The sequence below is a fragment of the Ovis canadensis genome, chromosome 14 (assembly GCF_042477335.2).
Source record: "Ovis canadensis isolate MfBH-ARS-UI-01 breed Bighorn chromosome 14, ARS-UI_OviCan_v2, whole genome shotgun sequence".
Lineage (NCBI taxonomy): Eukaryota > Metazoa > Chordata > Mammalia > Artiodactyla > Bovidae > Ovis > Ovis canadensis.
Window position 1 is genome coordinate 56,748,170 of NC_091258.1, and position 25,391 is coordinate 56,773,560.

Below are 25,391 nucleotides of genomic sequence, written 5' to 3' on the forward strand. Positions count from 1 at the left end.
TCAATTGAGCAAATGCAAATTGAAGCAGTGAGGTGTTTTTTTCTCTCCAGCCACACAAGAAACTATTATATAAAGGCTAATGACAATTCTGCATTGCTGAGAAAATGAGCACTGTTTATATCCCACCTTCCAGGTGCAATCTGGCAACGTTCACCGGGGTTTACACTGCTCCCTTTGGCTCAGAAACTGTACCTCCAAGCACAGTCTTGAAGCTCTAACTGAAGCCCTTTATGAGGATGGAAACTGAGGCCACTGACTGAAGACTGCTTAGGAGAGAGACCAGAAACAACCTCACGCCCACAGCGGGGAAGGGTGAGACGCATGCTGTACAGCTCTCCACGGCTCTCCACAGAGCGTGGGCAGGTGCTAAGGATGGGGGTGCAAACATTTATATGCAAATGTGGGGACAGGAGGTCTGTGTACTGCCAAGTGAAAAAAGCGACTAATCTGTGCTCATTGTGATTTCATTTCTGTAAAACATTTGCGTGTGTGTTTTAAAAAAGTAGTCTGGGGAGTCACCAAAGAATAAATACTGTATGACTGCAATCAGACGGGGTACCTGCAACAGTCACATTCATAGATGAGGAAGTAGAATGGGGGTTGCCAGGGCAGTGGGGGTGCGAGGTTGGGGAGTTACTGTTTACTGGGTACACGGATGCAGTTTGGGAAAAAATTCTGGAGTGGGATGATGGTGATAGTTTAGTGCCACTGAATTGTACGCTTAAAAACAGTTAAAATGGGGGCTTTCCTGGTGGTCTAGTGGCTTATACTCTGTGCTCCCAATGCAAGGAGCCTGGGGTTCAATCCCTGGTCAAGGAACTGGATTCCACATGTTGCAACTAAGGATCCCATGTGCCACAACCAAGACCTGCACAGTCAAATAAATCAACAAAATAAAAATTTCTAAAAATGGTTAGAATGGCTCATTGACAAACAGCAAGGTCCTACTGTATAGCACAGAGAAGTATACTTGATATCCTATGATAAACCATAATGGAAAAGAATATTTAAAAAAGAATGCATATGTATGTGTGACTGAATCACTTTGCTGTATAGCAGTAATTAACAACATTGTAAATCAACTATACTTCAATAAAAAAAAACTTCAAAAAGGTTAAAATGGTAAATATCATGTTATGTATATTTTACCACAAGAAGATTTATTTTAAAAGAAACTGGAAGGATTTTTGCCAAAATAACCCTGTATGGTTGATCTTTGTTTTCCTTATAACATGCATACATTGCTTTTCTATTTTGTGGGCAGCTAGTGAGGTAGTTCATTAACTACCTCTATTTCCATTAAAGAATTAAAATGCTATTACGTTGACTCGAAGCCTGCACCCATGATCTCTTTGGGGGGTGTTTCTGTCAAATTTTCCCCTAGAAGCAAATGTACAATTGTTGCCTCTTTTCCTTTCCACCCCCCACCCCTGCTTACCCCTCCCACCCCACAGACTTTCCAAACTTCCCCTAGCGGAGGGGGAACACTCCGGCATGGGTCCTGCCGCACGGCCTTGTAGAATGTCAGCCTCAGGGCCTGCCGATTGCTCTTACCCACGGTGGGCACCACTGACTGTTCTAGCTGCCAGGGAAGTTTGCTGAGGAGGGAGAGGAGGACATTCAGGGATGGAGCGAGGTCATGGAACCCACAGCAGCAAAGCTAGACACCAGCTTGGCACTCACTGGCAGAGCAGTCCCAGGAACCAGCCACCAGATGCCTCTTCCCCACTGCAATGAAGCAGGGTCCTGTAGGGCCCCTCCAGGGACAGAACCCTCTGTGTCTCCTGCCTCTCATTTGTAGAAAAGCTTCAGCCTCCTAGACCCATTCTGAGTTCCAAAGAGCAAATTGGATCAGGGAAATGAAAAAAATACAGAAACAAAGGAAAACAGTTAGCAAGACAAAATAATAATAGTTTAGCCAGAGAACAAAGTCAAGCACCTTTAGTTCCCTCCTCAAGGGTTGTAGGTAATATCCTGAGCCATAAACTCAGCTGTTTTACAGATACTAAAACCCCCTACCAGGTAGAAGTTGACTGCATGCTGACCACAAGCACGTAGACTCCAGACTGGTTGGAACCGGAAGGTTGATGAACCTGATTATCTCAGCAGCAAACAATCAGAAGAATGGCCAGCAGCTGATCAGTTATCCTGCGATCCTCAACCCTAGTGTTGTCTTTGAAACCCTCCCCCGGGAGACTTTGGGGAGTTCGGGGTCTTTTGAGCATGAGCTGCCCATTCTCTTTGTTTGGCCCCATGTTGAATGCCTTGCAAAAATGCCTCGCTTTCCTTCACCACAGCCTGGTGTCGCTAGATTGGCTTTACTGGGCACAGGTGAGTGGACCCAGTTTGGTTTGGTAACACCAACCCTTCTTCCCCCACTTCCCCCCACCTTTCCTGATCGGTAACCAGGGCCTGAGAGTGTGGTGATTGGCTGATCTTGGTTGTGTGCATGTCAGTGCTTGCAAGAGTGGGACAGAGTGTCACTGATAGACCTCTGCGCTTCTAGCAATGGCCGGGGGCAGAGCATCCTCCAAAGGAGACTGTGGCTGGGACCAGGAAGGGAGAACCGTCTAACCCTGGCAGCTGCCCACTTGGCAGCAAACTTCCAGAGCTTGAAAACTCTTCACAAGCTATTCCCTCTGCCTGCCACAATCTGTCTCCAAACCTCTGCCTCACTACCTCCTTGTATTCATGTCTCAGCTTGAAGGCTGTCTTGGTGCATCCCTCTGGCAGGCCACTGAAGATTCCTCCATCCTGATCCCACATCTTATTTTCTCTGAGGTACATATCTTCACCTGAGGGTGTTGTATTCACTCACCTGCATGTTTAGGGACCTTTCTGTTGGTCCTTGTATTTGTCACCTAGAGCTGCCATAACAAAATACCACAGACTGGGGAAACTCAACAACAGATATTTGTTCTCTCACAGTATTAGAGGCTGGAAGTCCAAGATCAAGGTGTCAGCAGTTTTGCTCACAGCTTCCCTCAGAGGAGGAGGGTGGGAGAGAGCAGTCCAAGATGCATGAAGGCCGTAATCTTGGAAGTGGCATCCATCGCTTTTGCTATTCATGGAAGAGAATCACTAGGTCCAGTCCACCTTCAAAGGGAGCAGGGACGGGGACACTCAGAGGAGCATGACTGTCAGGAGTCTGGGACCATTGGAGACCACTGTGGACACAGATACCCTGATGCCAAGCTAAGGAGGAAACTCTCATTGTTCATCCCCCACCATTTAGAAACCATGACAGGTGTCAGCATTCTTGGCAATAGCAAAACACTGTTTTAACAGCCTGAATGTCCCCTGGTATGAAATGCACATGCATGCGTGCCAAGTGGCTTCAGTCATGACCAACTCTTTGTGACCCCATGGACTGTAGCCCTCCAGGCTCCTCTGCCCATGGGATTCTCCAGGCAAGAATACTAGAGTGGGTTGCCATGCCCTACTCCAGGGCATCTTCCCAACCTAGGGATCGAACCTCATCTCTTGCATTGCAGGTGGATTCTTTACCACTGAGTCACCAGGGAAGCCCATGAAATTCACACATATGTATAAACAGAATAACAATAAGTTAAAAGGAATTGTGCTTGTGCGGGTCCTTTGAGAAGCAGCCATGAAGATGATATTAGATCTGCAAGGTAATTACTGGGGGAAATGCCTGAACAATAAAAGGGGAGGGAGCCGGAGAAATGGCAGTAGGGGGTGAGGGGGGCAGCCTCCGGGTCAGATGCAGACCTTACCCTGGGAAAGAGGAGTGAGTGGGTAGCTGGCAAGAGGCTCAGTCTGGCCAGGCTGAGTCATAGTTGCCCATTAGGGGAGCCCCCATCCCACCTCATCTTGCAGCAGTGGACTGGCATTAGCACCCCAGCTATGCTCAGCCCCTGGCTGGGAGCAGCATGCAGGAAGTGTGGCATGGGACCCATGCATTTTCATGGCTCCTAGGTGAATAAACTAGGTCTGGGCATATCAGTGTGGATAGATCTTGTAGATATAACACTGGGTGAAAAGCAAGTTGTCAGAGAATAACCTCTTATGTAAAATACAAAATGAAGAGGGTGAGACAAATCGAGAGAGAAGCATCACATATATACACTATTGTGTAAACTAGCTAGTGGGGAGTTGCTGTATAGTGTAGGGAGCTCAGCTTGGTGCTCTGTGATGACCCAGAGTGTGGGATGTGGGGGTGCGAGGGAAGCTCAGTAGGGAGGGGATATCTGCATACACGTGACCGATGCACGTTGTTGTGCAGCAGAAGCTAACACACACTGTAAAGCAATTATATTCCAATTTAAAAAAGAACTCAGAAAAAACCCAATATGATACATTGGTCATGGGTATATACTATGTAGTGAAAGTATAAACATGAAGAGTAAATATGTATACCAGACTCAGGCTGGGTTAGTGATGGAGAATGGGATGGGGCAGGATTCTCTGGAGGTGATGGTTGATTCTAAGGGGCGCTGGGTGGACTCCTTTCCTCTGGGGTGAGGAGGGTGATTTATGGAATGAAAGATTGGAGACATGATGGAAGACAGTATTTCTGCAGGCAGCCCGAGCCAGGCTGTCACCTGCTTCAACCCAAGTCAGTCAACACCTGCTAATCACCTACTAGGTGTGGGCAGAATTGCCCTGGATGATTAGGGTATAAAAGGTAGTTAACATCTCTCGGAAGGAACTGACAGCTTAAGGACACAGATAGCCGTGAAAATAAGCTTGTGAATTACAAGAGGAGGATGTGCTCAGTCCCAGAACCCTGTTTAAGATATAGAAGAAGCAGTGAGGTGAGAGGGAGTTTTATCTTCCTCTGGGAGGATGCACAGAGGATCGTTGGCCTGGGTTCTGAAAACTGAACAGGAGTTTTTCTGAAGGGCATTGCAGCTGGATAATGACTAGTATTAATATTTACTGAGTGCTCACTCCGTGCTGGGCACTGTTGTGAGTGCCTTGCAGGTATTACTGCTTTGAGCTCTTACCACGACCTAGAAAAGTAGGTACTGTTATGGTCGTATTTGCAGAGGAGGAAGCCATGATTCATAGCAGTTACTAACCTGCTCACGTGGGGAGTCCATGGGGAGACAGGTTGAATTCTCCGCAGGTTGACTCCAAAACTTCTGTGCTTAATCATGTCCATCTTCCTGCTTGTGGGATGTGGGATGCGTGGGATGACTTCTAGTGTGACTGGGACGATCCTAATCAGTGCTGTTGCGTCCTGCCATAAATACTGGTTGTTCAGTTTCTCAGTCGTGTCTGATGCTTTGCAACCCCAAGTCCTGCAGCATGCCAGGCTTCCCTGTCCTTCACTATCTCCTAGAGCTTGCTCAAACTCAAGTCCATTGAGTCAGTGATTCCATCCAGCCATCTCATCCTCTATGATCCCCTTCTCCTCCAGCCCTCAATCTTTCCCAGCATTGGGGTCTTTTCCAACGAGTGAGCTCTTCACATCAGGTGGCCAAAGAATCGGAGCTTCAGCTTCCACCTCAGCCCTTCCAAGGAATATTCAGGGTTGATTTCCTTTATGATTGACTGGTTTGATCTCCTTGCTGTCCAAAGGCCATAAATACTATTGAACCACAATGCTAGGATGCTCCTCTCTTTCAGTTCTTCTCCAGTGTTTCTCATTTGATTGAAGAGAAAATCTTTGCTTTGAAGGTAGTACGTCTTTTTTTAAAGTTTTTTTTGAAGGTAGTACGTCTTTTTTTAAAGTTTTTTTTAATGCGCATCATTTTTAAAGTCTTTATTGAATTTGTTACAAGATAGCTTCTGTTTTAGGTTTTTTTTTTTTTTTGGCACAAGGTATGTGTGATCTCAGCTCCCCGACCAGGGATCTAACTCATACCTCCTGCTCTGAAGATGAAGTCTTTTCCGCTGGTCCACCAGGGAAGTCCTGAAGCTAGTGCATCTTTAATTCTCTAGATTACTTCCTAAATGTTCTCGGTGGTGAAAACAGGGATGTAGGCAAAAAAAAAAAAAAGGTGCAATGTTTTGTTTGGATCATAGATCATAGTTCCTAAGTTATGGCTAGAGATCTGGATTTATGTTCAGGGTAATGATGTAAGATTTCTTTCTGAAGCAGAAACACGTAAGTATATTTCTTATTTTAGAATGAGCTGACTTAAATACAACTACTAAGTCCATAATAAAGGCTCACAACCCACCATGGTAGAGGAGGGGTCCTCCTAGCCTGGGTGAGTGAGCAGCACGGCAGTAGGCTCCCTATTGTCCCCCAGGAGTCCTTGGAACTCAACAGGGAAAAGTGGCCTCCCTAGGGGCCACCTGGGGCCCCTCAACAGGCTCTTTCGTCTCGCCCACATGCTGGAAGGGAGCTGAGTCTCCACTCTCTTGACTTCAACCATGAAGGAGACACTTTGGCTTGTGAGGGCTTGTCCCCATGCCTTTCCTCATCTCTCCCTCTGCCCTTGGGTTTCCCAGAGCTGTACACTGGCCTCTGGACTCAGGGTTTCAAACTGTCACCTTCATTCCTGTGGCAGCAATGAAGTTAAAGAACAAACAGTACCTGTTTACTCACCTCCGGGTTCTGATGTACTTTGCTCCATTAATAATTTAGTGAGGTGGACTGAATTGGATTGATTCCCCCCCCCCAAATCAATATACAAAATGATTACTGTTTCAGGGTACTTCTGAGTGGTTCAGCAGGCCGAGGGGGGGCTTTTTGATTGAAAATTAAAACTGCACTCCTTATTCAAAATTACTGTGGAGAGGGTTATGTAAACCAAGGGGGTGACCTGGCACTAACATTTTTATTGCAGTAAAAAGCCTTTTTTTTTTTTTTTTTGCAATGGGGCTTTTACAGCATACTATCACTGTTCCAGGCCTATGCTTTGAAAATTACCGCTCAATACTGAAGGTAAAATGATTTTACTGCTGCAGGTCTATTAAAGTTGGAAGAACCAGCGGCGGCCTGGGGAGTGTCTATAGGTAGATGTACTTTGCTGCACTGAGTCCATTGCCAATGTGCCTGCAGATGCAGCAGGCAGGGTCCCTGGGCTGCCCAGGGTGGAGCAGGGCTCTGTTCTGAGCTTTGTGAGGTTCTGGGAGGGTAGGGATGCTGGGAAACACATTAAATCCACAGCAGCCACTTAGGCTGGCCACCTCACCCCAGAGTCCAGGTGGAAATGTTGTCAAGACTTGGAATTTTGCCAGTTTTAGTACTTTTAAAAATACCTATTTATTTATCTGGCTATGCCAGTTCTTAGCTGTGGCACGAAGGATCCTCAGTCTTCATTGTGGCATGCAGGATTTTTTTTTTTTTTTAAGTTGTAGCATGCAAACTCTTAGCTGCGGCATGTGAGATCTAGTTCCCTGCCCAGGAATCGAACCCAGGCCCCCAGCATTGGGAGCATGGCGTCTTAGCCACTGGAACACTGGGCACATCCCTATTTTCAGTATTTTTCATTTGTGGGCAAACACCTATTACACAAAATTTACCGTTTTAAGCACTTTGAGGTGTACAGTTCAGTGGCATTAAGTACAGTCATGTTGCTGTGTAACCATCAACACGCTCCATCTCCAGAACTTTCATTTTCCCAAAGGGAAACTCTTGTTCATCAGTGACTCCCCGATGGTCCCTCCTCCCCCAGTCCCTAGCAATGACCTTTCTCCTTTCTGTCTCTGTGAATCTGATGGCTCTACGTCCCTCATGTAAGTGGAATCATGCACTATTTGTTCTTTTGTGACTGGCTTGTTTCACTTAGCATAATGTTCTCAAGGTTCATCCATGTTGAAGCATGTATCAGAACATCCTTCCTTTTTCACTGAATAGCATTATGTCTATGCCTATAACTATATATCACACTTTACTTATCCATTCATTTATTAATGGGCACTTATGTTGTTCTGGGCTTCCCTGGTGGCTCAGATGGTAAAGAACCAGCCTGCAATGCAGGAGACCTGGGTTTGATCCCTGGGTCAGGAAGATCCCCTGGAGAAGGGAAAAGCTACCCACTCCAGTATTCTTGCCTGGAGAATTCCATGGACAGAGGAGCCTGGCGGGCTACAGCCCATGGGGGTCTCCAAGAGTCGTGGTGGCCACCTCAGTCGTTAGACTGAGGGGCTAACACTTTCACTTCCCCTGTGTTGCTTCTACTTGTCGGTTATTATGAATAATGCTTCCACGAACAGGAGTGTACAAACATTTCCTGGAGTTCCTGCTTTCAGTTCTTTTGGGTGCATACTCAGAAGTGGAATAGCTGGATCATATGGTAGTTCTATATTTAGCCTTTTGAGAAACTGCCAAACTGTTTCCCACAGCAGCTGTACCATTTTACGTTCCCATCAGAAATGCACAAGTGTTCTAACTTCTCCGCATTCTTGCCAACACTTGATATTTTCTTTCTTTCTTTCTTTTTTATAATAGCCATCTTAATGGATATAAAGTGGTGTCTCATTGTGGTTTTGATATTTAGTACTTCTAAGGCAAATAAACCTTAACTCTCTTTCTCTGAAGCTATTCTTTCTCTTCTTGCTTCTTTCCTGTCCTTCTACCAGCTTATATTAAAGCTGTACACCGTTAGCTGCCATTCAGAAGTCCCATAGTTGCAGGTTTTCCTGTTAGTTTCTACCTAAAAGGCTGAGATTTTAAAATATCATTTGGGAAACATGGATTTTGATGTATATGAAAGCAAAATAGCGAAGAAATAGCAAAATAGAGAAAGTACTGTCTTGTGAGGCTTCTCTGCTGGGTCCCAGAGGGATATTATAAAGCATTCAAGGGTTGCTTCTGCCCAAAGAGAGACTTAAATGCAGAGAGATCAACTCTCCCACCACTGGCTCCAGTGAGTGGCCATCCTCGGGGGCTTGGAGCGTATCTCTCCAAGGTGGTCCTGGACATGAAGCAACAGTTACCTCCACATACTGGAGGGCTGCTCACAGGGCTAAGAACATCTCTCCAAATGCTCTCCTCCTCTGCTTCTTGACTGCTCTTCTGGCCAAGAAGGAAACGTAGACCTTAGCTCTGGCTCAGGTGGAAACATTTTGGGGCCAGAACGAGTTGGGTGGAGAGGGGGCCTTGGAGAGGGTGGTAGGCAGGGCTCATCCCATAGGATCACAAAGCTCAGGTTAAAAACTTCAAAGTCTGCCCTGGTGCATTTTCTGTAGGAAGCCTGATTCACTTTGCATGTTAAAAATGTGAGCTGTTAACTGGGAGGCAGGGGACCATGTAGGAGGCCCAAGAGAGAGGAGATGGTGGCTGGGACCAGGGAGCTGGCTGTGGTAATGAAGAGAAGTGGGTAGATTTGATTTGAGATACATTGTGGGGTTGAGCTATCAGGATTTAGTCATGGATGGCTCTGGGGGGATTGGAGTAGAAATTATTAATTCAGCAAATGATGCCACCATGAACCGAGATGGACACAATAGCAAAGGTGCAGATGGCAGATTTAGAAGTGTCTGGAAAATGGAGAGCTTGCCCGCCACCCCGGAAGGCACTTTCAGTAGACCTGGGCCAAGTGATCATAAGCCCTTGTTTCAGTTTGACTTGCCAAAGCCACATTTGGCCTTTGCTCCTCAAAACGATGCTCACTATGTGAGATTGAGAAAGACAATTACCAGTCAACTTGGCATCCTCTACATAGAGTCCAGCAACCATTGAGTAAGAGCAGGCTTGAGTTGTGCCTGCATTTTGGTGAAGGGGTTGTTCCAGAAGGGGATTTTATGTGGGATGCCTCCAAGCCCCTTCCTTCTCTCTGCTTGCCCTTCTTGCCTCACTCCTGGAGCAGATTGCTGAAGGCTTCAGTGTCCCACATGCTGAAGCTTATGAGACATGTGGAAGGAACAGCAGCTTCCCTTCCTCCTAACTAGGAAGGTCAGCTTCCTGCCAGGAAGACCTTGATCCCCTGCCTGGGTTCCTCTGCCCCACTGCTTCCTCATCTGCCCCAGCCAGTCTTCAGGTTCTCGGGGTTTGTTACTTGAATCACCCCTTTAGTATCCAGTACTAAATTCTCCACTAGTTGGAAGATTTGGTTGTGAGGGACACAGACCTTCTGGAGACAATGAAGCCAAGGTGAGATGTTTGTTAAAAAGTTGTGGGGGACCTGGTGACTGCAACCAGACTGTCAAGTCCTGCAGCAGAGTTTAGGCTGCCAGGAACTGCGCCAGAAGCGATTAGAAGGGTTACAGGAGAAGACTGGGTCAGGGCTACACCAGAGACCCCTAGGGAGGCCCTGCCTGGGGCAGCAGCCTCCAGAGGGCACTAGACTACCAGGAGACTAAACTGGAAAGGGATGTCAGATAGTCAAGGTCTCCATATAGGCAAGGTCCAGAGAAGACAATGGCACCCCACTCCAGTACTCTTACCTGGAAAATCCCATGGAAGGAGGAGCCTGGTAGGCTGCCGTCCATAGGGTCAAGAAGAGTTGGACACAAATGAGTGGCTTCCCTTTCACTTTTCACTTTCCTGCATTGGAGAAGGAGATGGCAACCCACTCCAGTGTTCTTGCCTGAAGAATCCCATGGAGAGAGGAGCCTGGTGGGCTGCTGTCTATGGGGCCGCACAGAGTCGGACAAGACTGAAGCGACTTAGCAGCAGCAGCACAGGGAGGAACTAAGTTTGTGCCAGAAGACTCAGTAATCAAGATGTGTGTGTATGTGCTAAGTCGCTTCAGTCATGTCCAGCTCTTGGCAACCCCATGTATTGTAGCCCACCAGGCTCCTCTGTCCAGGGGGTTCTCCAGGCAAGAATATTGGAGTGGGTTGCCATTCCCTTCATATATTTCTAAATTTCATTAATTATTATTTTTTATTTTTTGACTGTGCTGGGTCTCTGTTGCTGCACGTGGATTTTCTCTAGTTGCAGTGAATGGGGGGGGGGTACTCTGTAGTTTCTGTGTGTGGGCTTCTCACTGTGGTGTCTTCTCCCAGGTGGTTCAGTGGTAAAGAACCTGCCTGCCAATGCAGGAGCCCCTGGAGACTCAGGTTTGATCCCTGAGTTGGAAAGATCCCCTGGAGAAGGAAATGACAATCCACTCCAGTATTCTTGCCTGGAGAATCCCATGGACACAGGAGCCTGGCAGGCTACAGTTTGTGGAGTTGCAAAGAGTGAGACACAACTGAGCAACCAACACATACTCTTGTTGCAGAGCATGGAGTCTAGGCGCTCAGGCTTCGGTAGTTGTGGCACATGGGCTTAGATGCTCTGTGGCACATGGAATCTTCCCAGACCAGGGATTGAATCCGGGTCCCCTGCATCGGTAGGTAAATTCTTAACCACTGGACCAGCAGGGAAGTTCCAGATAAATTATAGTTTTTAAAATGTATATAAATGCAAGAAAAATTTGTGCTGAACAAATTATCAAAACTTTACATAAAGGTAGGTGGTGGTTGTTTTCTGACCCTCCTCTACTGGGCAGTAGGAAGACTTGTTCCCAATTGACCAAAGGGTCCCAGGCTGTCTGTGCTCTGGCCTGTGGGTTTGTGAGGGTTGACAGTGAGTCTGAACAGACTGGGCAAATTGGAGCTTTTTAGCTAACCATATTTTCCCACTTGGTTAAACATATTTTGTATTTGAGAAGTGTACATAGGGGCTCATATTTTTTCATTCCCCACAAGCTCCAGTAGGACTCCCCAGGGCCCTGGTGTCAACCCTGGATAAGCTTGTAAGACATGTAAGATATGATATGTAAGGACAGCTAGCAAAACATACACTGAGGCAGAAAGCATCTTCAGATGGAAACAAAACGGCAGACTCTGCCTATTCCTACCTCTGCATAAACACCCATTACAGGGTGGTCAGCAGCCTGATGAAATTTTGAAACCGAATTACGGCAGGCTAGTGCTCTTTACCATAAATGAATCATTTATCCTGTTATTTGGTTCTTAAATCCTTTAATACATCTCCCAAGAAGTCCACTTTGGAAAAATCACCAGAAGAATTAGAAGAGAGAACAAGGGAAGACAGAAAACCTAAAAGTTGTTTTTTCCCCAGATTTTTAAAAATTAAAATCCAGTTGGCCTGCACTGTGAAAATGAGTTAGTTGAATTACAGCATCTACAAAGTTCTGTCTACAATGTTCACTAACATAACACCGGTTTCTCTCTACCTTCTTTGCAAAACAGGGAACATCAAGGGGAGACCAATCCTGAGCCTTGGCTTGGGGAGGCAGGCAGGGAAGGTTATACCCAGCAGCCGGGACAGAGAGGGACGCTCTGGGGACCTCCCATTTCACAAGGTTCTCAAGAAAGAAGGGTTGGCCCTTTAGGTGGTCTCCTCAAACTGTTTCCCAGGGTTTCGGCTTCTCCTGGGCCCAGTCCCTTGGTTGACAACACTCCCGGATGGAAAAGGCTGGAAAACAGGCCTTTTCTCCACTTCCCAGTGCCTGTCGGGATGACTGCGTGGGCTCTGGGGCCCGCGGGAGGGGTGGGTTTCCAGAGGCCTCTTAGAATGGTCACCTGGTCAGCAGTGTCGCCTCACAGGCCTCGCTCTGCGAAGAGCGATTCATCTCGGGGATGTGGCGGGTCTGCTTGGTCGTGGCCAATGAGGGGGGCAGGTCCTCACACAGAAGACAGGCCTTAGTCCTGCGCCACTAGGCGCGGTCCTGCCCTCAGGTGCCCTTAGCAGCTCCTCGGAGCCCCGTTCTCTGCCACCCCCTACCCATCACCACCCACCTCCCCTCCCATCTCAGCCGGCTCCGGGAGGGACCGATTCTTGGGCAGGGAGGCGGGCTGCTGGGAGCGCCAGGCTCGGGCCGGGAGGGCGCGCACTGGCCAGGGGCCGCCTGCGTGGAGCTGTCCAGCACCCGAGGCGGGGCGCGCGCCCCTCGCCCGCCCCAGCCGCCCGCACCCGCCCTGCCAGCGCCACTGCGGCTCGGCGGGCGTGTCACGTGGCTGGCGCGGCGCGGCCTCCGGGCTCGGGCGGGCCAGGGGCCGGGCGGCGGGACCCACAGACCCGCGGACGCTCCACCGGCGGCACCGGCCGGGCGGGCTGGGCGCAGCGAGGGGCGGCCGCGCGGGGAGGCGCCAGGGCCGGGCGGGCTGCGCGCCGCGGGGCATGGGCGCGCCGGGGGCCCCCGGGCACAGGCCGGCCGAGCCGCGGGGCCCGGGGCGCGGGGGCAGCGGCGGGCGGGGGTCCTCCCTGGCTGCCGCCGCTGAGCCCCCGCGGGGCCCGTGAAGCCGCGGCCGATGTGGCCCCGCGCGCGCTGCGGGCCTGCACCGCCGCCTCACAAAGACGCCGCCGGAGCCGCCGCCCGCATCCGGGCCGCAGCAGCCGCGGGAGCCCGAGCCGGAGCCGCAGGCGCGGGGCAGGAGGCGGCGCCCGCGGGCGGCCGGCCGGTCCCGGCATGGAGAAGCGGGCAGCCGCGGGGCCGGAGGGGGCGCCGGGCGCCCGGGCGCAGCTCGCTGTCGTCTGCCTGGGTGAGTGGGCCGCGCGGCCGCAGCGGGATCGGTCCCCTGCCTCGTAGTTCCGCACCGCGCCCTGGTCGGACTCGGGGCGCCCCTCTCTCCTGGTTTCGGCCGGGGCTCCCGGGGCGGGCGGGCACTGCGAGAGCTCCAGCCAGAGGCGGAGGAGACTGCGGCTCCCCGGCATCCCGGCCTGCTGGGGTCTTAGGCCTCTCTAGCAGGGTGCAGAATAGCGTCCGGGAGTCCGGGTGAGCGGCGCGCGGGGCGGCCCGCTCTGCGGACGCCTGGGATTGGCGGGCAGTGACTTTTGCCTGACTTCCCCGCTCTTAGCCTGGCGGCGATGGAGGATCCGGGCCTCCGGAGCTGCGGACAAAGGCGAAGCCCGCGGGGCTGGGGCCGGCGGTCCCCTGAACGAGGAACTATTTCCTGCCTGGAGTGGGTTGGGGGCGGGAGCCAGCCGGAGCCGGGATCGGGATGCGCGGCAGGAGGCAGTTGCTGGAATGACTCCTGTCTTCCCTTTGTGTCTTCTCGGACCCGGCAGGGCAGGCCTCAGCAGCCCAGGGGGATGTGTCTGGGGAGGGCCGAGGGGACACATCCAGCCCTGCCAGAGCTTTTCCGTCCACCCTCCCAGGGCCGTGTGTGCGGGAGAGGGGAAGCAAGGGGTTAAATCCTGTAGCCACATGGCTCCTTTATTTACCATGATGAAGGAGGGAGGCCATTATCTAAGCCCGGGGTCATTAGGGGACACCCTATGGTGTTGTCAGTGAAGGCTCTGTAATCCCAGAAGGTTTGTTGAAGCCACTGAAATGACAAAGTGAAAAAAGAAGCCTGTTCATTTTAGGGTGCACTCTCCTCTGCCCCCAAGAATCTAGGAGCTGGGGGAAGGCCCCTGCCTTAGCTGCGTGAGCAGATCTCAGTAGGCTTCATGGCCCCCAGAGTGCCCACTCCCCAATCTGTCTGTGTGGTCCCGTGCTCCTGAGTGCCTGGCTTCCCCCAGGGTGCAAGGCAAGGTGCAGACCCTATGGCCTCCCCCAAGGCCCTCCCCGTCCAGCAGAGCCTGGGTGTCCTGCCAGGGGGCAGCTGGGTCTCTTCTTCACCAGACGTGGGGTCACCCCTGTAGAGATGTTCTCTGCTTCCCTTGGCATCATTGATGTTGGGGAAGGGGGCACCCTGAACCTCAGGAAGTTGAGTGTGCCTACATCTTCTGCTCCCATAATCGCTGCAGGAAAGCATTCGGTGAAAGCAAAGGACAGATCCCATGGTGGGTACTTGAAGGGGTAGGTGGCAGGCAAATTCTTTGCCTCTCTTAGCAAGGTCAGCATGGCACATTGAGGAGGACCTTGAGCCCTGGTGGCTGTGAGTGCCTGTAGAATGGGGGTGATCAGAACTGCTTCCCTCCCTCCCTGGCTGGCTGGCAAGGCCTCTCAGAGGGAGGAAGCCCTACAGTGTGGTAGGAGTCCCCTTCATAAGTAGGGCCCGTTCCCCGGGTTGAGCAAGGTCTTTCCCTGAAGGATGGTCAAGGCCTGTGGTTCCCAAGCCTGAGAAGGTACAAGCAAACCCCCTCCAATGTGAGTTAGAATTCCCAAGCGTGGGGAATGGCGGGAGTGGCCTGATGCAGCCAGGCTTGCACCCTGCTCTCTCCCACTATGGGTGTTTGGGTGAGTCCTGAGATCCCCTGGGGTTCTCATTCTGCCCATCCCAGCAGGACTGTAACAGTGTTCTAGGCCTTGCCCTTCGAGATGAAGAGAATCAGCCTGGAGTTTGGGCTGTGTTGTTTTGCACCCCAAGTGTTTAAGCCCCGAGAGCCACCCCCTCTTCTCCTCCCCTCCCCCACACCACTGAACCCGCTTTGTGTCTCCCACAGTGAACATTGTTCTCACCGGGCGGTTCAGCAGCGCCGTTCCTGCCTTAGGTGAGTGACATGCTTCTCCCCTTCCTCCCCTCCTCCCTGCTCTCCTGGTTTAATGACCTCTGAGTACCAACCTTCAGGATCCTGGATCCACCCCTGAGGTCAGCTGGCCTTTTTCCACCTCAATTCCTGGGCATCTTTGCATCACAAAGGAGTTTTTTGGCATTGGGCAAGCTTATAACCTCTCTGAGCCTCAGTTTCCTCTTCTGTAAAATGGGTGCCTTTAACCATGAAGCCTGGTTAAATGGGCCAGTGAGGTAGGGTGTTCAGCACAGCTTTTGCACGTGGTAGCCTCATACCACTAGCAAACTGTCATGGCCTGCACACTTGGCAGACTGTGCTTCCTGTAGGCAGTGGGGGTCCCAGAGAACCATAGGGCACCATAAGATGCCTGCCTGCTTTACAATTCCACCTGGGATTTAGTTTATGAAGGTATGACTGAGTGATAACACCGAGAGGCCAAAGCCATTGATGGAAGAATTTGTTACTTGTGTCTTGTGAGGAGGGGACATGCCATGCCGCTTAGGGTCACTTGGGCAACATCAGGTCTAGTCAAGGCAGACAGAAGTTAGGGGAAGGCTTTGGCCAGAGCCTTGATCAAAGTTTCGGGGAGAAGGGCAAGACAGGGCAGAGTAAACATCTTAGGGCTGGCTAGTTTGGCTAATCCCCAAGAGCTCTGGGCTGGGGAGGTGGTCTCTCCATGCCTGGTACCTGACCCTGGGATGAAATATTGGCTTGGGGTATGAATTAGGTAAGAAGTCTGTAGGGGTTCCGTCTTGCATCAGCCTGTCTGCCAGGGAAAGACCAGTTTCACGGACACCGGTTTGCAGGAGAGATGTAAACACTTTGGCTGATAGTTTGGCCCTGTGATAAGCAGGTGCCAAATAGACACACGGGATCTAAGAAAACACAGTTGAACTCCGTGGCTGCCTCCTGCCTGTTAGAGCGGGTCTGTCCATCCGCTGGCCGTCTTCATGCTTGGGCCTAGTGCCAAGTACAGCAAAGGCCGCCAGGAGTGGGAACCTTCAGGGCTGAGGCCATCAGGGGCATTTGCCCTTTGCTGAGGGGGCTGCCAGGGGTTGGCGAATGCATAGGCCCAGGCCCTGGGTCCCTTGGTGCCAGGGGAGACATCTGAGAAGGGCCTCGGGAGCTGGAGTCTCGGGGCTGTGGGCTTGTTTGCTGTGTCCTGAGCTCCGTCGTGGGGCAAGAGGTACCTGGGATTTTTATTAATAGTTCTGCTCAGGGTCTGGCTGGCAGCAGAGGCCCACTGAGGCAGCTCAGGGAGGTGGAGGGGTGGGGTGGGGTGGGCTGTCTCCTGGTCGCTGTCCCTGCGATGGGGAGGCTCAGGATTCACAGAAGCTGCTCTCCCAGGCTTGTCTCTTAGATGCAGACTCTCAGCCTCCTTTCCCATTCTCCCTTCAAGCAGCTCCTTCCTGCTCCTGCAGCCTGGCCGCCACTGCTGACCATGCTGGCTCAGGGCCCGGCTTTGCTCAGCACTGAGCCAGCCTCAGTCCTGCCTGACGTCACGGCCCCCACAGCTAACCACCCAGTCTCCCCACCTCAATTTCCAGGACCAGACAGACTGGCCTCACCTGAGTCAGGTGCCCGTGGCCATGGTAGAGAGTGGGCGCAGGGGGAAGGGGACAAGGGGGTGGCAGGTCTTACACCTGTGAGTCCCAGGCCAGTCCTCCTGCTGGTGTGTGGGTGGGCATGTGGCTCCAAACATGTCTGTCCCGGCTTTGAAAAGAGATGCTCGGGGGACAAAGTCCATCTGTAGAGCCAGGAGAGAAATCCATCCAGGTTCAGCCTCCTGTTTGACCGCCAGCGGGGTTCAAGCTGTCTGTGCCTGCCTTCCCCACCCCGCCCCCGGTGTCCTGAAGCTGCACACGGAGCCTGTGTGGCCGCAGGGGCTGGGCTGAGCTGAGGCTGTCCTGGAGCCTGTCTCTCACCCTCTAGCATTGCTGAGAGAAGTGGAGACCAGCTTCTGGCTGCTAGTGTCTCCTCCCACCTGAAGCTCCGTGCCTCTGCACTTCCAGGTTTTCCGTGCGATTCCTGCTGTGAGGAGCCCGGGTCATCACTGTCTCGCCTGCCGCTTCCCCACCCTCACTGGGCTCAGTCCCTCCGCAGGGCCCAGCTGGGCCACCCGGGGACCTCACAGGCTTTTGCCTCTCAGTCCCCATCCTGCCCCAGCTTGTCAGACACTAACTGGGTTGAATAACTCACCCTATGCAGCCCAGACTTTGGCCACTGTGACCCAGGGGCTGAGCCTGAGCAGGGTCTTCAGCGTGTTCTCCATTCATCTGGCAGCTCCGCCCAGGCACTCTGCTGGGGCTCCCGGCTCCTAGTCATCAAGCACACTGGCAGGTTGTCCAGAGTGCCGGCAGCCCGTGGAAACCAGATTTGTAAGCTGTGTGTCTTCAGGCTTGCTCATACCCTCTCAGGAGTATTTGACATTTCTTTGGACCAAGAAAGAAGGACGCTGGTCTGAAAGCGCTCAGTCACCCCTTGCTCCCTTGAGCAGGCAACACTGACTTGAGCAAAACTGTCCAAGTGAACACAGGTCACTTTCAGTTAAGCTCAGACAGACTTCTCTGACGGCCCCTAAAGACCCCCAAGAGCCTCCATCCTGCGTCAGTATCTCCCAGCTCCCTTCACTGCCCACCCCTCATCATACATGCCATCTCTGCCCTCACTTCCCACAGGCATCCCCCCTACTCACCCCACACGCATGTCTGCCTCCAGACTGCTGCTCCCCCACATCTTCCAGCCACCCTGAGATGAGCAGCACCCTCTGACTCCATTTCACTGATGGGCAAGCTGGGGCCTAGGGTGCGACCAGCAGTGTGGACTCCAGGACTGGACTGGATTCACTAAGCTCTTTCTCCTGCCTGCGCCTGGGCGCTGGGGTGGCGGTGGGATGGGAGTGAGATTGCCGTCACAGAGAAGCCTGGGGCTGGTCGTCTGAGCTGGTGATGCCCTCCAGGCCCATGGCCAGGCAGTGGCCAGTTTGGGGTCCTGTAGGGACCCCAGCATCCCTCCCCCTCCACAGTCACTCTGCCTGCGCCAGGCTGATGGCTGCAGTAACCGTGGTCTCTCTGCCCACCCCCCTTGCAGAAGAATAACAGTGACTCAGGGACATTGCTGCCCCCAATGGGGAAATGTCTGGTGCATCTGAGGGGCACTTGGGGTGAGGCATGTCTGGGGGAACATGTTGCCAGGGGATTGTCGAAGCAGTGTCTGGATTTCTGCTCCTGACTAGGCTGGTGGTCTGGAGAGACAGGCTTACCCATGTCATGAAAGAGGGCCAGACATGGGTCCCTGCAGGCCTGGCTTTCTCTGGACAGTATGGGGGAGAAACCCGGCCTCCACGAGGGCTCCATCCTGTGGAGAAAGCCTCTAGGCCACAGTGGGTATTGCTTTGCCTCAGGCCTGTCCTGGGGGCTGAGGGGACGGGGGTGACTCCCACACTGGCTGATGGAGCATCTGACTCCGGGTGTAATGTTTGCTTTAGAGACTCAATGTTGGGGGAGGATGTGCTCCCAACCCTGCCTAGGGACCACCCCCCCCACCCAGCATCCTGGAGGCGGAGGCACCCAGACTTCACACCTGCCAGGGTGTCCCCAGGTCAGTGTCCCTGGGAAGCCCACAAAGCCTCACCCATCCAAGGAACCAGTTGCTCAGGCCCCTGATCACCACTCAGGTTGTTTAGTCCTTACCCTCCTGGGTTGCGAAAATGCTGAGGCTCAGGGAGGATGACCTCCCAGGCCCTGGTGAGTGCCAAGTGGGGAGCCCTGGCTGGTACCTCACCAACCTGGGGCTGTCAAGGCTCTGACGGCGACCTGATGTGGTCAGCCCTGCTTTAGGATCAGTGTGGGTGTTTCTCTTCCAGGCCTTGATGTTCCTGTGAGTCACTGCTGGGGGTTAACCCCCTGTGGGTCACAGCCTTGGATCACCCAGACCTCCACGGGTGGAGCATGGGAGGCTGCTGGAGGGCTTTCACTCTTCTTTCTGCAGCTGAGTCTTTTGGGGTTCCAAACAGTCTTGTTGAGAGCCAGCAGAGAGACCCTGCTTGCAGGGCCACAGTCAGGGGTCAGGGAGAGTGAAGAGGTAGGTAGTGTCACTGGGCTCAGGAAAAGGACTATGATTTGTTTCCCTGAGGCCTCAGTTTTTCCCTCTGTAAATTGGGCCTGCCTGTGCCACAGGCTGTTGTGAAGATCAGATGAAGAAGTATGGTAAGGGGCTATGAGGGGCAGGGGCAACCAAGTGCAGGACCTTGCTTGGTCCTGCAAAGGCCAGGGCACACCAGGGCAGGGTTTGCCACCTTTCAGCTAGGTGAGCTTGGCTGGGTGCAGAGGGCATGTGTAACTAATGAGGTGGGTATAATGAGGCCTGCGGGGCTGGGCATAGAGGCTCATCACCCGTGCTGGCCAGAGTGATCCCTTGTGCTCACTGACACAGTGGACGGTTGACACTTTATCAATGAGTTGACACTTTATCAGTGAGAGGCTCAGCCCACTAGAGGACCAGGGTGGGCCCTGACTCTGCCACTTACCCTCTGTGGCCATGGGCAACTCACTGACCCTCTCTGAACCTTGGTTTCCTCATCTGGTTTTGAGATCCCCTCTTGGTGGCCTCCCACTCACACTCAGAATAAAATCTAAATGCCACACAAGATGCCATCAGACCCAGCCTGTGTTTCCAGCCACCTCAGGATGTCAGCCCCTCCCTTCAGGCCCGTTTTATAAACTTCACTTTGCCCAGGGAATCTGCATTGTCTGTCTGCTCCTCCCCTAGTCTGTGAGCCCCACAGAGCCAGACTTTTACCTGTCTTATGGGCATGCCTGGTACTGTGCTTGCCACATAGTAGGTCCTCAAAAAGCATGTGTTCTGTGAGGCCTGTATTAGGCCCTGGGGTGGTGGGGTGGCAGGCAGGGAACCATAGTGGGTCTGCTTATGCTGGGCCACCAGGCCTAGGGCCCCAGGATTCTCCACTGAGCTGAGACCCGAGGCCGAGAGGCCTTACCTCTGAGGTGCCAAGGCGAGTTGGTAGGCTGGCTCCCAGCCCTGAGAACAGCTGGGCTCTGGGGCACAGGGTGGACTGTCCCGAGTCCATGGGGTTCCTCCTCTCCCCACTCCATACATACCACTTCCCTAAAGTCTCACGGCACGCCCATGCCCTTGGCCATGACCACCTTAGCTGGCCTTGAGCCTACCTGGGGAAGGCCTGTGCTCAGGTCACGGGGTGGGGGGCTCAGGGTCACCCTCCCTCACTGCCCCCTCCCACCCAAAGGTGAAGCCAGCGCCTCTCAGCCTCCTCTCCTGACAGCCGCCTGCAGCGGGCAGCTGGAGCGGCACACTGCACGCCGCGGCGTCATCTACAGCCCAGCCTGGCCCCTCAACTACCCGCCGGGCACCAACTGCAGCTGGTACATACAGGGCGACCGCGGGGACATGATCACCATCAGGTACGTGCGTGCGGGGGTGTCAGAGCGGCTCGATGTGGGCCTGCATGTGCTGCATGTGTGATGGTGTGCATGTGAATGCCTGTGACAAGCACAGTGACCAGAGGTGTGTGAACACACATGTGCTTGTGTATGTGTGTGAGCCCAACCTGAGCAGGTATGGACATGCGTCTGTGCGTTTGTGAGCACATGCGTGCGTAGGCGTGGAGGGCATGTGTGTGAGATGTGTAGGTGTGCAAATACATGTGTGAGTCTATGTGTGCACAGGTATGAATCGAATGCATGTGAACATGTGGGTGTGGGTCTCTGGGCCTCTCCCACGGGCTTGTGAGGCTGTCTGTCTCCTCAGGCCTGCCAGGGAGGGGAGCCCTGGGACTGGAGGGCATGGCCCAGTTGTCTGTGAGGTGGCAGAAGTGTCCTGTCTGGGATGCAGGGGTGGCTTGAGGCCAGGCTGGCACTAAGCCCAGAGCGGGTTCCCGCCCCCGCCCCCCCCCCCCCCCCGGGCCCTTGGGGCCATCTCAGCAGGAGACGGAAGCAGGGAAGAGCCAGGTGCTCAAGCTGCGGGGATATAAGCTGTGGGGATGTGCAGAGGGAAGCGGGGTGAGGCGATCAGATGGTGGAACCGAGGCTGGAGTTTGGCTGGGGTGTCACTCCCGTAAATGCAAAGCCTGGAAGACCCAGTCACTCCAAGTCTTCAAGGCCAGCGGTCTGATGGGAACACATCAGGGTCTGTGCCTGTTTTCCTGTGGCCACTGGGAATCTCTTCAAAGATGCCAGCCTTCTTGGCCACTTCTAGAGTACTCCTTGGCCCTGCTCGTCCACAGCCTGGGCCAGTGCTTCTCCCCAGGGGATGAGCTGTCCCCCAGCCCAGGCCTGCCCTGTGCACACAGGCCCCCTCAGTGCCCTGGCCTGGGATTCGTGCCGGGTCTGTTGAAGCAAAGCCAGCGTAGGGGGATCTGGACCCTTGGGCCTTGTCCTTCAGGAGAGAGTGTAAGTGGAGGGAAGTGCCTACCATGGGACTCCTGCTTCCACCTGCGTGTGGCCTTGGGTTGGGGCACCATGTGCGTTCTGGTGGAGGGTGGAGAGGCACAGAGGAGGCCTGCACAGAGCTGCATGGGGGCTGACATGTTCCTAGTCGTCCACACTGTCCTGATTCTTCATGGAGCCACTCTTGGACCCCTGGGGTCTGCTGAGTGGCTGGAAGTGGAGGAGAGAAGGGATGCTGGGGCTGGCCGTCCTTGTGAGCTTAAGCTCACTGCTGCTCTCTGGCCACCCACTCACGTCTGCGGTCCTCCCTAACCCTGCAGCTTCCGCAACTTTGACGTGGAGGAGTCCCACCAGTGCTCCCTGGACTGGCTCATGCTGGGCCCCGCGGCCCCGCCCCGCCAGGAGGCCTTCCGGCTCTGCGGCTCTGCCATCCCGCCTGCCTTCATCTCTGCCCGGGACCATGTCTGGATCTTCTTCCACTCCGACACCTCCAGCTCTGGCCAGGCCCAGGGCTTCCGTCTCTCCTACATCCGAGGTAACACCAATGGCAGGTGCACCGATGGGCTCCCCGGGGGTGGGGGTGGCGCCCTCCATCTGCCCCCTACCCTCAGGGTCTCCCCCAGTAGCCCCAAAGTTGGAGCCCAGTGTTGGGACAGGAACTGGTCATCTTGCTGCCTCGGGGTGACTTGGAACCCCTCGAGATCACTGACCTTACGTTATAGACCCCGGTTCAAGTCAGGACCTGAGACTCCCTGGCTTTGAGGCGTCTCTACCCCTCAGGTGGCCAGGGAGAGAGGGAATCCAGGGCCCTTCTCCTTGGGTCCTGCCCCTCCGTGGACCCTGCAGAGGCCTTTCTGGGATTGGGGGGGGGACCTCCCGTGGGCTGCTGGCCCCAGGCCCCATGAGGAGGGTGGTTCTGCGCACCCCTGACCGTCTCCACCATACACCTCACCCTGCAGGGAAGCTGGGCCAGGTGTCCTGCCAGGCTGACGAGTTCCGCTGTGACAACGGCAAGTGCCTGCCGGGCCCTTGGCAGTGCAACACCGTGGACGAGTGTGGCGACGGCTCGGATGAGGGCAACTGCTCGGCTCCCGCCTCGGAGCCGCCAGGCAGCCTGTGCCCCGGGGGCACCTTCCCCTGCAGCGGGGCGCGCTCCACGCGCTGCCTGCCCGCCGAGCGGCGCTGCGACGGCACTCAGGACTGCGGCGACGGCTCCGATGAGGCTGGCTGCCCCGACCTGGCCTGCGGCCGGCGGCTGGGCAGCTTCTACGGCTCCTTTGCTTCCCCAGACCTGTTCGGCGCGGCCCGCGGGCCCTCGGACCTTCACTGCACGTGGCTGGTGGACACGCAGGACCCGCGGCGCGTGCTGCTGCAGCTGGAGCTGCGGCTAGGCTACGACGACTACGTGCAGGTGTACGAGGGCCTGGGCGAGCGCGGGGACCGCCTGCTGCAGACGCTATCCTACCGCAGCAACCACCGGCCGGTGAGCCTGGAGGCCGCCCAGGGCCGCCTCACTGTGGCCTACCACGCCCGCGCCCGCAGCGCCGGCCACGGCTTCAATGCCACCTACCAAGTGAAGGGCTACTGCCTCCCGTGGGAGCAGCCGTGCGGGAGCAGCCGCGAGGGCGACGCGGAGGACCCAGGCGAGCAAGGCTGCTTCTCGGAGCCACAGCGCTGCGACGGCTGGTGGCACTGTGCCAGCGGCCGGGACGAGCAGGGCTGCCCCGCCTGCCCCCCGGACCAGTACCCCTGCGAGGGGGGCAGCGGCCTGTGCTACACACCCGCCGACCGCTGCAACAACCAGAAGAGCTGCCCCGACGGCGCGGACGAGAAGAACTGCTTCTCCTGCCAGCCAGGCACCTTCCACTGCGGCACCAACCTGTGCATCTTCGAGACGTGGCGCTGTGACGGCCAGGAGGACTGCCAGGACGGCAGCGACGAGCACGGCTGCCTGGCGGCCGTGCCCCGCAAGGTCATCACCGCCGCGCTCATCGGCAGCCTGGTCTGCGGGCTGCTGCTCGTCATCGCCCTGGGCTGTGCCTTCAAGCTCTACTCCCTGCGCACGCAGGAGTACAGGTGGGCGCTGGGGCCGGAGCCTCGCTTCCTCCCTGTTCCTGGAGAGAGGGCCTGGGCTCTCGCTTCCGGCAGCTCTGGGCCACCCACCCGGGGGGCTTCTCCTGTCTGGGCCCCTCGGGAGGCCCGGATGGAGGGAGGCGGGCCCACATCCTGCCGCGGGCGGGCCGCGTGGGAAGCGGGAAGTGCGACCCCCACCCCCGCCTGGCCGGCCTGCCATGCTGCCCTTCTGCCGTTGCCCTCAGGGCCTTTGAGACCCAGATGACACGCCTGGAGGCTGAGTTTGTGCGGCGGGAGGCACCCCCGTCATACGGGCAGCTCATCGCACAGGGCCTCATTCCACCCGTCGAGGACTTTCCCGTCTACAGTGCATCCCAGGTGAGCCGGAGAGCTTCAGACCGGCCCCCCTGCCCCGCCCCCGCGACCCGCCCAGCCAGACCTCAGAGAACGCGGGGTGCAGGGAGGCCCAGGGGCCGGGTGCGACAGCGTGCAGCCGGGCTGGTCCTGGGGTTGAGGGAGGTGGGAGATGAGGCCTCAGCAGGGTGACCGGCCAGGGGAGGGGACAAGGGGTCCCCTCGGCGGGGGGTGGGGTCGTGCTGACCTCTGCCCCCTCAGCCGCCGCCCCACCCTCCAGGCCTCGGTGCTACAGAACCTGCGCACGGCCATGCGGCGACAGATGCGCAGACACGCCTCCCGCCGCGGGCCCTCCCGCCGCCGCCTCGGCCGCCTCTGGAACCGGCTGTTTCACCGGCCACGGGCGCCGCGCGGGCAGATCCCGCTGCTGACGGCGGCGCGCACCTCCCAGACGGTGCTGGGTGACGGGCTCCTCCAACCGGCACCGGGGGCTGCCCGGGACCCCCCGGCACCCCTCACGGACACAAGCAGCCCGGGGGCAGCAGGGGAGGGGCCCCCTGGCGCCCCCAGCCACGCCTTGGAGGTGGGACCTTCTGTGCCACCCGCCTCCGGCCTTCGGGACCCCTTGGAGTCCAGGCCGGCTGACAAGGACAGAAAGGCTGGCAGGGACCCTCTGGTGGCCAGCCCAGCCCCTGTGGACGTGCCTCAGGAGTCCTGCTCCGGCCAGGACCCTCACCCCCTGGCCCTCACTGCCGGTAGCACCCTCGGCCCCCACCCATCAGAGCCACTGGGTGTCTGCAGGAGCCCCCCGCCACCCTGCTCCCCAACGTTGGAGGCCAGTGACGATGAGGCCCTGCTGGTCTGCTGACCCGCCGGACATGCTGATGACCGCCACAGCCCCGCTTTGTAACCAGGGAATACACAGTCATTTCTGCCCTGCCTCCGTGTCCTTCTTTGTTATGGAGAGGCCCACCCGGGAGCCCTGCCAGCTTCCTGTGTCAGCACCCTGGCCCGCCCCCCCCCCCCCCCCCCCCCCCGTGGGCATGGTGGGCAGATGGACTTGCTGGGGGTTGAACGCGGGAAGAGGGTGGAGTGGTGAGCCCCTCTCCAGGGCTCCAGTGTACACAATGCACCTGGGGGGGGTCCCCATCTGCCTACCCCGACCCCATTCTGGGAATCCTTTTCCAGAGAAGGAGGGCCAGGGCTTCCTGGAATGTTTCCTGTGGCTTCTCCCTCCATTCATCCTGTGGGGTGCCAGAGCT

General features: G+C 55.4%; 1 protein-coding gene across 4 annotated transcripts; it reads left to right on the forward strand.

The window, feature by feature from the left end:
• Positions 1 to 12,841: 12,841 nt before the first annotated feature.
• On the forward strand, positions 12,842 to 25,068 carry LRP3 (LDL receptor related protein 3). 4 transcript variants are annotated; one of them, XM_069549007.1, is made up of 7 exons: positions 12,842 to 13,359; positions 15,209 to 15,256; positions 20,544 to 20,718; positions 22,023 to 22,237; positions 22,662 to 23,778; positions 24,021 to 24,153; positions 24,410 to 25,068. In XM_069549007.1, exons 1-7 carry the CDS (start codon positions 13,287 to 13,289, stop codon positions 24,995 to 24,997), a joined length of 2,349 nt encoding a protein of 782 aa, XP_069405108.1. In that variant the 5' UTR covers positions 12,842 to 13,286; the 3' UTR covers positions 24,998 to 25,068. The 4 variants fall into 4 exon arrangements, with proteins under 4 accessions (XP_069405108.1, XP_069405111.1, XP_069405112.1 ...); XM_069549010.1 differs by having other exon boundaries at positions 12,846 to 13,359; positions 24,391 to 25,068; XM_069549011.1 differs by having other exon boundaries at positions 12,846 to 13,359; positions 20,580 to 20,718; positions 24,391 to 25,068.
• The last annotated feature ends 323 nt before the right edge of the window (positions 25,069 to 25,391 follow it).

Coding starts and splice junctions, on each gene's coding strand:
- LRP3 (XM_069549007.1), top strand. CDS start 13,287: ATGGAGAAGCGGGCAGCCGCGGGGCCGGAGGGGGCGCCGGGCGCCCGG. Junction 22,238..22,661: donor CCGTCTCTCCTACATCCGAG/GTAACACCAATG, acceptor CTCACCCTGCAG/GGAAGCTGGGCCAGGTGTCC. Junction 23,779..24,020: donor CTGCGCACGCAGGAGTACAG/GTGGGCGCTGGG, acceptor CGTTGCCCTCAG/GGCCTTTGAGACCCAGATGA.